The sequence below is a fragment of the Physcomitrium patens genome, chromosome 3 (genome assembly GCF_059467195.1).
Source record: "Physcomitrium patens ecotype Gransden chromosome 3, ASM5946719v1, whole genome shotgun sequence".
Classification (NCBI taxonomy): domain Eukaryota; kingdom Viridiplantae; phylum Streptophyta; class Bryopsida; order Funariales; family Funariaceae; genus Physcomitrium; species Physcomitrium patens.
This window is the reverse complement of record NC_143412.1, coordinates 5,078,580-5,090,783: the sequence shown is the minus strand read 5'-3', so window position 1 is coordinate 5,090,783 and position 12,204 is coordinate 5,078,580. Positions and strand designations below refer to the sequence as shown.

Sequence of the window (12,204 nt, the reverse complement as noted above, 5' to 3'; positions counted from 1 at the left end):
CCCTTGGGTTTGTATAAATTGGCTAGGTGTTCCCAACATGCATAGGGATTTGAAAATCTTTCTATTTTTGTTTCCACTAAGTCTTTGACTGATTCTAAAATGATGTCACATGATTACTTACGTTCTTATGATTCGGAAATTGACATAGCAGATGAATGTGGACTTGTGCAATGAATCCAAACACGGTAACGTTCAAGGATGCTCCTCATTCGTATGGCCCAAGTTAAGTAGTTGTCAACACCATCTGGTGAGCTAGTAACTCTCAGGGGAAGTTCTCTTCGACTTAAAAGAGGTGGATTTCCTGAACCTGGATTTGAACTTAGGATTACTCCGGCTGTTTAGGCAGCAGTACGTACTGTGTGTGTTCACCTGAGAATGTTTGTAAAAATATTTTTTTAAATAAATTTGAATTTCATGTTCAATTTTATATTTCTGTTGAAGTAATCTTTTATTACAACTATACAAATTGTAAAATACTACCGTAGAACAACGTAGTGAACAGTATGTTGTATGGTAGATGTCATGTGTCTTTTGGTATTATAACATCCATGATACTAGATACATCATCTGAGAGCAGACAAGCAGAACATCGATTTTGCAAGATGGCTACAAAGTGCACGCCCAACGTGTGAAGGCAAGAGTGTCATGCGTAACCTAGAAAACAGCACAAAAAATGAATAGAACGAAGTATATACTACACAGAAATAGTTGAAAAAAGAAGGGATCGCTTACAGAAAGAACGGAAAGAGAGTCCCATATACAAACTAACAAGAGTAAGAGCTGGAGTTAGAGCAGGTGAGCGAGGTGAAGCTAAGACTGCGAGGGTTCGTGGTCGGCGGTGGAATCGACGCCCTTGGAGACCTGGTCAGGAATGCCTTCATCCGGCAAAGCCACCAGGAATGTGGGCACTCCATGATGGTGCTCTCCTTGTTGAGCCTCCCTGAACACCTTCTCGGAATCTATTTCTTCCCCGCCGTCCGCATGCCGCGCATTGGCGCTGGACCCCTCCTGATTGACGACGTCGGGAATTTCCTGATCCGGAATGGCTACCAGAAAGGTGGGCACCCCCCCATGATGTTCGCCTTGCTGAGCGCTGCTGAACAGCTTTTCAGAGTCGAGTTCCTTCCTCTGAGAATCAGCATGCCCCTCCTGCCCCACGGACGTCTCCTTGGTAACCTCCTCCGGAACATCTTGATTCGGGAGGGCAACCAAAAATGTGGGTACACCATGATGGTGCTCTCCTTGTTGAGCTCTTCTGAAAATCTCCTCGGAGTCAATTTCTCCCGTGGTCTGTTCACTCGTCTTGGACGCGGTTACTGGAGCGACTTCTTCTGGAATATCTTGGTCGGGCAATGCTACCATAAATGTAGGCACTCCACCATGGTGCTCTGATTCATGTCCTGCCGGCTCGCTCAAATCCGTTGTCGGTCGTCCATGATGGTGTTGATCTACCCCTACACTGCTACTCGTAGGTGGCTTGGCAGCCGTCGGCTCTTCCTTCACAGATGAGGCAGAGACAGGTTCCGTAGTTGCATTCTTGCTTGAAATAGCCGAATCGGTTGTTGCATGGGTTGCAGCATCCTCATCATTGTGCTTGTGTCCAACGTGGAGCTTGTCTTTAATCTTCTGTAGAAAACTGGGATGCTCAGCTCCTGCACTCACGATATAAGCCACGTTTAATGACAAGGGAAATTCACACCACTTCAAGAACGTAAAGCTGCTATGATCCAGTTCAACATGTGTCTATGTGCACTTCTAAATGTCTTCAAAGTGCATAAAATAACCACTGGACATAGATGTTACAAGGACCAGCAATGGAAAGTGAATGATTTCTTCAAAAACAATCCATTTCATTAGATTGAATTCTGAGAAAGCTTTCCATCTGCACACTTCATGTCATGGCGGACACCACTAGGGACGTACATTTCAAACGAAAGATGGTAGGTACAGTTCTGATTGACTTACCTTGTTTATGCTGTTCCGGCAAGGATTTCTCGGCACTATCGCCATGGGAGCACGCCATATTTACCAACGAAAATCTACCAAAATGCAAGCAAGCAGTGACATAGTCAGGCCAGCATGTTCCTCTTTGCAACCAGAAAACACATCTAATGCAAATGTTTGCCCTAGCTCCTCCCTCCACCATTTCGCAAAGGCAAAATTTTAGGTTACTTGAGGCTTGAACCCCACAAATATGGATGATATGCTGAAACAATCAAATTCTTTTCGAATGGGAACGCTGACATACTTATTAGAAGTTTATGTGAAGCAACAGACGCATCCGCCCAGGTCTACAACAAATTTTCAAGGAACTAAGCTAATCAAAAAAATTAAATAAAAACTTCAAGTTTACAGCCTACATTCTTCCAATGTTCAACACTAAAAATACGCAACTCTACACTGCAACGCAAAATCTAAAAAAACATGTGAAAACAGATACTTCCCTAAAAGTATTTCAAATTTTCATATCAAGACATAAGTAGCACACCCGTATCATACCAGACCATTAAACACCTGGATCCACCTCAGACCAGACAAATGGGCTAGTTTTTTTCGATTGTACACTTGTTTTGGAAGTGCAAATAAAACACCAAATAATTTATTTATATCACACCCACAACTAAACAAGTGAAGTGAGGAAATGAACACAGCAAATCTTCAAAAAAATCTAGATCACTGCGCCAAATCTGAGGACACATCCACACGAAAACTCGAAACTCCTAAATCTTTAACAGTGAGCCGGTGAGGTGGCTATGTGAACTATTGTCTTATTTTGCACATGTGGGGAAGAGGAAATCCGCTAACTGAGGCAGCAACATCGGTCAAGATCCAACAACTTCAATCGAAGCCGATAAGGAAAGTCTAGCAAACTCAAATGGACGCATGTTCGAGGATTACCCACCTGCTGCACGACAAGAGAGAGAGAGAGAGAGGGAGAGGTTTGATGAAGAAGTTGACAATGCAAGAGTGAAGATTGAAATGAAGAGCAGGAAAGAGGGAGAGGTGACGATTAGGGAGGAGCAATGTCTGTCGACCGAAAGATGAGAAGAACGATGCAGTGCGAAGCGTACTTGAAGTGATCCTGCAACTGGGCCAGATTAGAAAGTACTTGTTTGACAGGGTCTCCAGTGGTGCTGCTGCCAGGGCTCGCCACGTGTTCTCCTACGTGTCACCCCGGAGGACATATCCTGTAATATCCTCTCTGTACATATTACTATTATTGCCAGGATGTGCGTTCGATATTTAGATCCAGGCTTAGAATTCTTCTTAATCCATAGATTGGCTCTTGTGATGCGGTTCCCACCCTCAGGGCCATGTCACACGTTGTCTGGTGTGAAAGACGACTTGCAATATTATAATAGAATAACACTCTTCACCATTGCAACATGTAAACCTTCCCCCTTGGATTGCTTTTTGACCACAGCACAGTGTCTAGTGCAGGCCCAGATCACAAATCTGTGTTATGCAATGGTACAATATATGATGAAAAAAAATGGAACGGGTGTCTCTGCAGGCTGTGTTTCCGCCTTCCCAAGAAATACTTGGAAGCTTATGGAGTCATATTTGGTCCTGATGTTTTTGCAATTTTCGTGTGATTGTAATTGAAAAGTAGGCCACAAACCTCAAATCTACATAAACCATTTTCGATAACCTCAAACATGGTTCTTACTTGGCCCAATATCTTCAAATTTTATTTCTCATTTAAATTACAAACATTCTATACATAAAATATTAGATTTTTTATATATTTAAATAATATTGATATATCTTTAAATAAACTATCCTAAAAAGTAATCTATTTTTGTATTTAATATATATATATATAAAGTAATATCTTTATATAAAATATTAAGAAAATTACTTATTAATAGGTTATATTTGGAATTATTTTTAAATACATTACTTGACTATAAAAACTTATATTAAAAAAATATTTTAGATTTAAGAATCCACATTAGAGCCATCCTATATCTTAAATATGTATATAGGAGGCTTGGTAGTTTTTAAGAAGCTTGTAAATAATATTACTATTAGCTAGTTTATATAAAAGCAAAACTAGAGCCATCATCAATTCTATCTACACCTTCTTGTATATCTATACTAATTAAAGAGTTTCTAATTTCTAAATGCTTGGCAATAGCCACTCAAAATGATTATAGAAGTTCTTACAAGATTGTAAAATTTTATGAATAACTTTTAAAAGATTTTAAATATCTACTAATATATATATATATATATATATATATATATCTAAGATATTTTTAAAAAATCTAAAAGATGCTTCAAGTTGTAGTCTGTTTTATATCTATAAGATTGTCTTTTCATTTATTAACAAGTATTATAAAGAATTACAAGAGTCTATTTTGACATATCTTTAAAAAAACCATTTTTATAAAAATTATTTATGGCATCTATATTTTTTTTCAATAGATGTATACACCTATTCAATAAACAATAATATTTGCATCTCTTTGATATCAATGAATTAAATTCAATAATATAGTTAAAGTTGTGGATTTCAAAATATGTACAAAAAATAATTTCTTAACCATAAAATTCAATGCCATTATCTTGTAATACTATAACTAATTCAAAAGATATATAAAGATTTTTATACCAAGTTTATATATAATAAGGTTGTGATTAATATTTAAAAAGCCATGTTTTATTTTAATTATATGTTATTTTAAATTATAACCTAAGTTGGAGATAGAAGATTTTTTTTCCAAAAAAATAATTAATTATAGAATTTGAATACCAATATATAGATTAATTATAGAATTTAAATACCAATATATGGATTAGATAGATAAATTTCTTTATAATGTAAGAACTTTTAGAAAAAATATTAATTAGATTTGATTGGTAAATAATTATAAATGGATGCAATCCCTAAAAACTTTATTCTTTAAAGATATCAATTTATGCCAAGAATTCTATAAAAATTTGATTTATAATTGGATTTTTAATCAAGTTTTTAAAATAATGCAAGGTAAAAATAAAAAGGCAATACATTAAATTTTTTATTAAGTGCTAATAAATATTATGTATTTTTAATTAATTCTCACTCCTAGATTAATTTTTTATTATATGTTCTTATCTAATTTTTATATTTATTATTTTATATCTTATATAAAAATGATTATAAAGATCAATCATAACAATTTCTAATTATAATCCTAAAAATCCTTCATAGATCTTCATAAACCATAATCTCAATTGAAAGAAAGTCTAAAATAATCCTTATTCTAATTCTAACTTAAAAAATCCTATTTTTTTTTTAATCCTGAATACTTATTCCAAAAAATTATTAATAATTCTTAACAATCATAATAATTTATTCTAACCTATAACATTTCTTAGTAAATCTAAAAACACCTTTGTTTTAATTCTAAAATCCAATATAAATCCTTACAAATTCTAACTCTAATTCTAAATCATTTTAAATAAAATTTAAAATCCCAGTCTTAATTCTACCTTAGAAAGTTCTATTTAATTTTAAAAAAATCCTAATTCTAATTTTATTTTAATAAATCCTAATCCTAATTCTAACTTAGCAAATATCAATTAAAATTCGAACTTAAAAAGTTCTAATTCCAATACCAACTTATCAAAAAAAAACTTATTCTTATTTTACTTCAATCTAATAGCATTCTAAAACTTCTTCCAAATAATTCAATATATTTTTAAATTTAAATTTCCTAAACCACAATTCAAAGTCTTTTGAAGTAGCCTATGTACCTTCTGAAGCATTCACATCAATTTTGTACACAACAAGGCATTTGATGACTCATGATGAACATTTTTTTGAAGTTAGATTTTTAATCTTTAGATTGTGAGTCTTATAAAAGTAAAATTTTGTAAAAATGAAGCTAATCCACCTTTATAAACATTCTGTAAGTTTTGTAATTAGACCAAAGTCACAGGACAATATATAAATTTCAAAAATGCCACCTTAAATTTTTAAAGTTTAATGATTTCCTCTAGTTTAAAACTTCATTGCATCCCCACAAATAAATATCTTCCACTCAAACTTCTCACCAAGGTAGCTTAACTTGTATGAAGAAACTTAATTTGAGCACAATCTAAAATCAATAATCTGGTCCTTTTATTAACCAACACAGAAGTGATAAAAAGTTGCCCTATGTACACCATTCTACACTTATGTCCCTCCTAACCAATCTCACACATGGATACATTCAAAGAGCACCACATGAAAACTTTCTAGTGTTCTCTATCCACTCGCTTGGTTCTTCAAAACAAAATTTCTTAACTGTCGTACCGGCTACTATGAAGCCCCTCTACTCAAACATTTCAAGCTTGCCCGTATGCCGCTACGCCATCCTCCCCATATCCTCGTTGAACCATCTTCTGTATCATTGTTACTCCTCGCAGACATCGCTAGCGTGCTCTGCTAGTTCAAGCACACAGCATAATTCATCTTTTTATCTTTTTATCTTATTTTTCCGTACCGAACAATTCTCACTAGTCGTTCAATTCAGATGTTTTTTCTTCCTCACTCAGTCTCTGAATAATAACTTCATTTCTGGTCTAACTTTACTGAAAACTAGGTTCTTTGCAAGTAGGATGGGTATCACTGCAGGGATCATGTGCTTCCAATGGCACTATATTCAACAGACTGATGATATTCTTACTTGCTCTTTCTGCTGTGACTCCTATCATTGTCAGTGAGGTCACTACTGTCTGACTTGCTACCCTTTTGTTCCTCTCTTCGCCAAGCAGAAAGTCTCAAGGGCTCATCTTCTTCAGATTCTGAAAGATGTCTGTGATACTTGCTACTCCGTTTTCTGGAAGAGCATTTTTTCTTATTCTCGCCTGACCTGATATCTTCACTGTTTTCCTCTGACTCAGACCTGGAGCCATGTCGATGCTTGGTGGAATGTTCACTCCGTTTGTGTTTCCTGTGCCTCCTTCTCTTTCTTCTCTCGTCGCTATCCTCGTCAGAATCACTCTCGGAACTCCTTCGCTTCTTCCCTCTCTATTTCTTTTCGCCACTACTCTGATCAGATTCACTGTCGGAGCTCTCACTGCGAATTTCTGGGCTTCTTGTGCGACTTGCGGTCTCTCACAACAGTATCGATGACCGCATTAGTTGACGCCTACAGTTTCTGCTGCCACTTCAAGAGGGCCTCTTTCTTCTCCAAATGTTTCCTCCCCTTTTCCTCAATCGGTTTAACGAACTGCTTTATACTATCCATAGGGTAAGCTGTTAATCAGTCCGTCCTTTCCACGCCAATCCAAAACTACCGGTATGATTGAAGTAGAGAGGTGATGCTAGGGCATCTCAAGAAAATCATGTTCCGACCACGCAAATAGGTGGGTCCAGCAGCTACACCGCGACGAAGGAGCACTTCAGTCCTCCTGTTTCTGCTGCTTCAGTAGCTTCGTATTGCTACATTGGTTTATCTTTGCACACCCGCTTTATTTTTCAGATCCCTGTTTGTTAATGACGCACTTCACTACTCTTGTTTTCATCGCTCGTTGGATCACCGCCCTCGATTATGAAGTCCTTGGTGACACGATGGAACAGCACTCTGTGAAGAAGCCGTTTTTACTGTGTGTGTCGAAATTCTCCAGTGAAAGATGTTTGCTTTACCACAAAAGCTCCAAGGTAATAAATCGCTTCCCGGGAGAAGATGCTCCCAACTAAACCTTCTTTATCATCAGAATACTCATCAGCAACCTTTCCTTCGACGACACCAACATTTACATGGTTCGCATTCCCATCTATGTTCCCTTCAGATTTGTATCTACGCAAGGCCACGAGGGACATCACCAAGAGCATGACGACCACTCCGACCACCACGATCGTGACAGCATTCAGACGCGCACGGCCCTTCTTCTTACTGTGCTGCAACAATGCAGCCAGCTTCATGCGGCCCATCGCAATAGATCAAGCCAGAATCAAAACTAACACAAAAAGAAACCAACTCACAGCCTATCAATCCTAGCTACAAATCTCCTCTTTCTAGCTACAGCTGGATCTGTTTGCTCCGCCTGGACTCTTCTCTCTATTGCTCGTGCAATTACTCCTGCAACCCCTTTCTGGGCACTACGCCCTGTGTGATCGCGGGCTGCGGGTTGGGTGCGGAGTCCTCTCCGATTATCGGTGCAGATGGATCATAGGCGGTGAAATCGGGCATGGGGTTCAATCAGTATAGCAAAAACATGGCGTATATCACAAGTGAGAACTGCGAGCAGCTGAGTAGGACTTCAAGACGCAATATACTGTTGCTTTTCCATGTCGTTGAACGAGCTTATGGCGTCCTTTAGGGGAAGTCTCTTCGGAGAAATCGGAAAACACTTTAACAGCCTTCGAGGCTGTATCGGTAGGTGCAGACTTCATGTCATCAAAATCCGCGCAGAGTCGCATATTTGAACCTGATGCCAGAATGCGCGGTTATTCAACTGATCACGATGATCCGATTCTCGCCACACTCCTGGAGAATTTGCTCTCGTCAGGATCAATGAGAAGTTATCGTTGACCAAGAAGTAATGAATGTGCTTCGGAACGCCATGGAACTAACCCCCGATACACTAACGGATTTCCAATTCCAAGGGGGTACACAGTATGCTGCTGCCCGTTTCTTTGGTGGCACAAACGTGCTCCAAGTAAGAAGCGCGGATAACCAGAGATGGTCCTCACACCCTAAGATAAACAAAGGAAAGGAAAGAAAGACCTTACAGCATTAGCAATGAAGATTGCTGTTGAAAACGGCAACCCAGAAACATGAAACCCACAAGTTGTTCTGGTCTCAGGAGAGAGTGAACTTGGTGTGGGATCCAGCTAGTACTGGCTAACGTGATAGAGTGCGAGGGTTGTCGGGGACCAAAAGCCTTTTTCACTAGAATTCAGCAATTGTGTTTCTCCAAGAGATTCATTTGAATTTACTGTCGAAACATTAGTTGGCTCAGTTACTCACAGGGATGTTCAATATGAATTGTATTGAGCATGAAATAGCAACCTCCAAACTAGATTAATGTGATAGTACTTGAAATTGTCTGCTCAATTTTTCTATTCCACCAGATATAACTTGGTAATGAAGGTTAGCTCGAAACCATTCTAAACTGTTGTAGGCACTTGTTTTGTGCCAATGCAACACAAGAGGAGCCACCATCTCAACTGAAGCAACTTGATCTACCTAAACCTTCAAAACACCTATTTTGGAGTAATTTGACTTTTTTTCTTAGTCTTCTCAATTTTCAAGAAATCCGTATAATGTTTCTATCATATATTCTATCATATGTTCTCATAGGCTACAATAAAATTCTAGAGCCACTACCACCTTCCTAATCAAAGCAGCTATTACTTTAAACGACATTAACTTGACTACCAAACAAACTCAAAAATTTCTAATAAGTCAACAAGTTCCGGAAGTTTCAATTTCTAATTAATAAAAAATCATTTAACTTCTTTTGCATTATTTTTTTAAAAAAAATTACATGTTTATTTATTTAATTTTTTTTTTGTATAAATATAATCTATTTTCCAAGATAAATTAATTCTATTTTGATTTAACAACTAAGGTTGCTTTTAAAAGTACTTGTGTAAAATTTATCAAATATTTTAAAATTTTATATATTACTAATTAATAAAGTTTTTATCTATTCTATAATGGTTTTTTTTGGATTTGTAAAGTTATTAAATTTAATATAATTTAATCTAAATATTTAAACAAATATTGGTAAAACAAACATTGTTAAAATTTTATAAAAAAAATTTAGTTGGTTTTTTTAATATTAATATGATTATAAACATCTTTTAAACTAATCTAAGTGAAAATTAGTTTTTGCTCAAATTTCTTTAAACTAACCATATTAGATTTTTTTTATTGCAATTAGTAGACTAATTCTTGTCGTAATTAATATTTTTTTAAATATATATTATATAAATTTATAATAATAAAAAATTAAATATTAAATTTAATTTTAATTTTATCTTTAAATTTTATTTTAAAACATCTAATTGATTAGTATACAACAAAGTTATTGTTTGGTACATATATATATATATATATATGTTTTAATTAAAAAATATATATTTTTATTTTGATAATATGCTTATTTTTTCTTTTTTTTCTTTTTTATCTTCAAGTACATCTTTTAATTTTTTAAATTAGATAGATAAAGCTTTATAAGACTTATGACTTTAAGTATGTAATGATGTAGCATAAATAACACATATTGCATATTATTTTGCTAACTTATATGCATAAATTAGGTAGTAATCATCTAAGATGTATCTTATATATTTTACTTCATAGAAGTTAAAAATAAAAAATAATTTATAAATTTGATCATTTTTTTTGTTTTTTTTTTTTTTTTTTAGATAATTGGTTGTTACACACAAATACTTGCATGAAGAAATTATTTAAGATACATACATACATACATGCATTTTTTTTTTTTTTTTTTAAATATTCTACATATTGTTGAGATTAGATTAAAATAAATTAATAAATTATAAATAAATTTTCACAAAAGTACATATTTATGTTAATTAAAGAAGTTAGATTGAAATAAGTATAAATAAGTAGAAGTAAATAGAGTGATAATATCTTGAGAAGAAGCTTCATTGATACATTTTGACTTTATATATATGTTTGCAAGTGATTGATAGGTTCAAAACTTAGCCAACAAGTTGGCCATGTGTTGCATATGTTGGTGGCTTGTGGTACAAGTTAGACATGTGTCTTGTAGATTGGACACATAGTAGAGGTGATCTAGAATGTTGCCACGTAATTCCTAGTTATACAGTATATATGGAGGTAAAAGAAAAGCCTTCTTGATTCTTGTCAATTGCTTTCTTGTTTTTAGTCTTGTTTCAAGAGTCTCTAGAATTCTTGTTTTTAGCAATAGCCATTTTAGTCTTATTATTTGAGTGATTATCTATTCTTTTTAAGTGACACAAGAGTGTATTGATCTTTTGGTTTTTTGTCATTCATATCTTTGATTTAAATTCAATCAATGATATATAAAGATTATCAAAATTTAATAATATATATTTTAATAAAATATATTTATTATTTTAGATTATAGAATATTAATTTTAAACATCTATTTTTATTATCTATTCTAAATATTGATTCAAATTCTATCATAAATACTATAAAGATACTAAAAACTCTAAAGTTTATATTGCAATGAAGATAAAAAAATCAATTTAATGTAATTTTAGTGAAACTAACACAAATAAATTCTATGGTAAATCTATTAAGATAGCTTAAAGAATTTAAATATAGAAATATTTTATTTGTAAAAAATTATTATTAATTCAAATAATATAAGTTAAAAATTACAAAAAAGCACAAAGATATTGTAAAGAATTCAAAAGATGTATTAAAATAAAATCTTAAATATTTCTTAAATAATATCAATTAAATCTTAATTTAATTTTAATTAAAATCTTAATATTCCTTAATTAAATTCTTATTCAAATATTAATTAATCTTAAATAATCTTAAATACTAAATAAATCCTAAATCTTAACCAATCTCTAAATTCTAAACCAAATTCTAAATCTTAACTAAATCCTAATCAAATTAACTTAATCCTAAGGCAATTTAGAACCTCAATATCTATTGATTATACTATTGATTTTGATTAAGATTTTACACACTTCTTAACAATTAAGTTAGAAACAAACAAAAGAAATTGAAGAAGATTGAACATACCAATTAGAAGATCAATCTTAAATTCTACTTGAGTATTGGCTAGCCTCCTATTCCAATCTGAATGTTGAACTTCTAGCGCCAAAATCTCCTTTTTGAACCATTGAATTGCTCCTAAAATTCACCTAAAGTCTTGGAAATTAAGTCTAGTCTCCATAAAAAAAAATCACTTCAATCCAATCAATAGATTGCTAAAGACCTTAAAAATGCTCAATGTCCTTCAAACTCCAATTTCTGAGACCACAATCTACAAAAATCTTTATACACTTTGATCTAGTTGTTTGATTGATGTCAAAATTTGTACATATGTTTACAACTAGCACACCAACACTCTATCCAAAATTACCTCATACACATACCACAAAACTCAAGAAACCCTTAAATGTGTAAATATAGTTTTATTTTTCAAAATCTAAACCAAATGAAAATATTATTAACTTTGAAAATCTCCCAAAAATTAAATATTAATTCAATTGATATAAATCTAATGCCTAAAAATCTCTATGTGAGT

General features: G+C 33.6%; 1 protein-coding gene across 1 annotated transcript; it reads right to left on the bottom strand.

Moving 5' to 3' along the window:
* Positions 1 to 568: 568 nt before the first annotated feature.
* LOC112279827 (uncharacterized) lies at positions 569 to 6,885 on the bottom strand. The gene is made up of 6 exons (XM_024514570.3): positions 6,838 to 6,885; positions 6,657 to 6,677; positions 6,326 to 6,412; positions 2,903 to 3,162; positions 1,966 to 2,039; positions 569 to 1,652 (listed from the first exon to the last, which is right to left on the bottom strand). The coding sequence occupies exons 1-6, from the start codon at positions 6,883 to 6,885 to the stop codon at positions 811 to 813; spliced, it is 1,332 nt and encodes a 443-aa protein (XP_024370338.1). The 3' UTR covers positions 569 to 810.
* Between the last annotated feature and the right edge of the window lie 5,319 nt (positions 6,886 to 12,204).

Bases quoted from the DNA above. Each gene is read 5' to 3' on its own strand.
- LOC112279827 (XM_024514570.3), bottom strand. From the start codon at position 6,885: ATGGCTCCAGGTCTGAGTCAGAGGAAAACAGTGAAGATATCAGGTCAG. The intron at 6,678-6,837 runs GCGAGAATAAGA...TGACAATGATAG, and splicing joins CAGTGAAGATATCAGGTCAG to GAGTCACAGCAGAAAGAGCA. The intron at 6,413-6,656 runs GTAAGAATATCA...TTGAACTAGCAG, and splicing joins AGTCACAGCAGAAAGAGCAA to AGCACGCTAGCGATGTCTGC.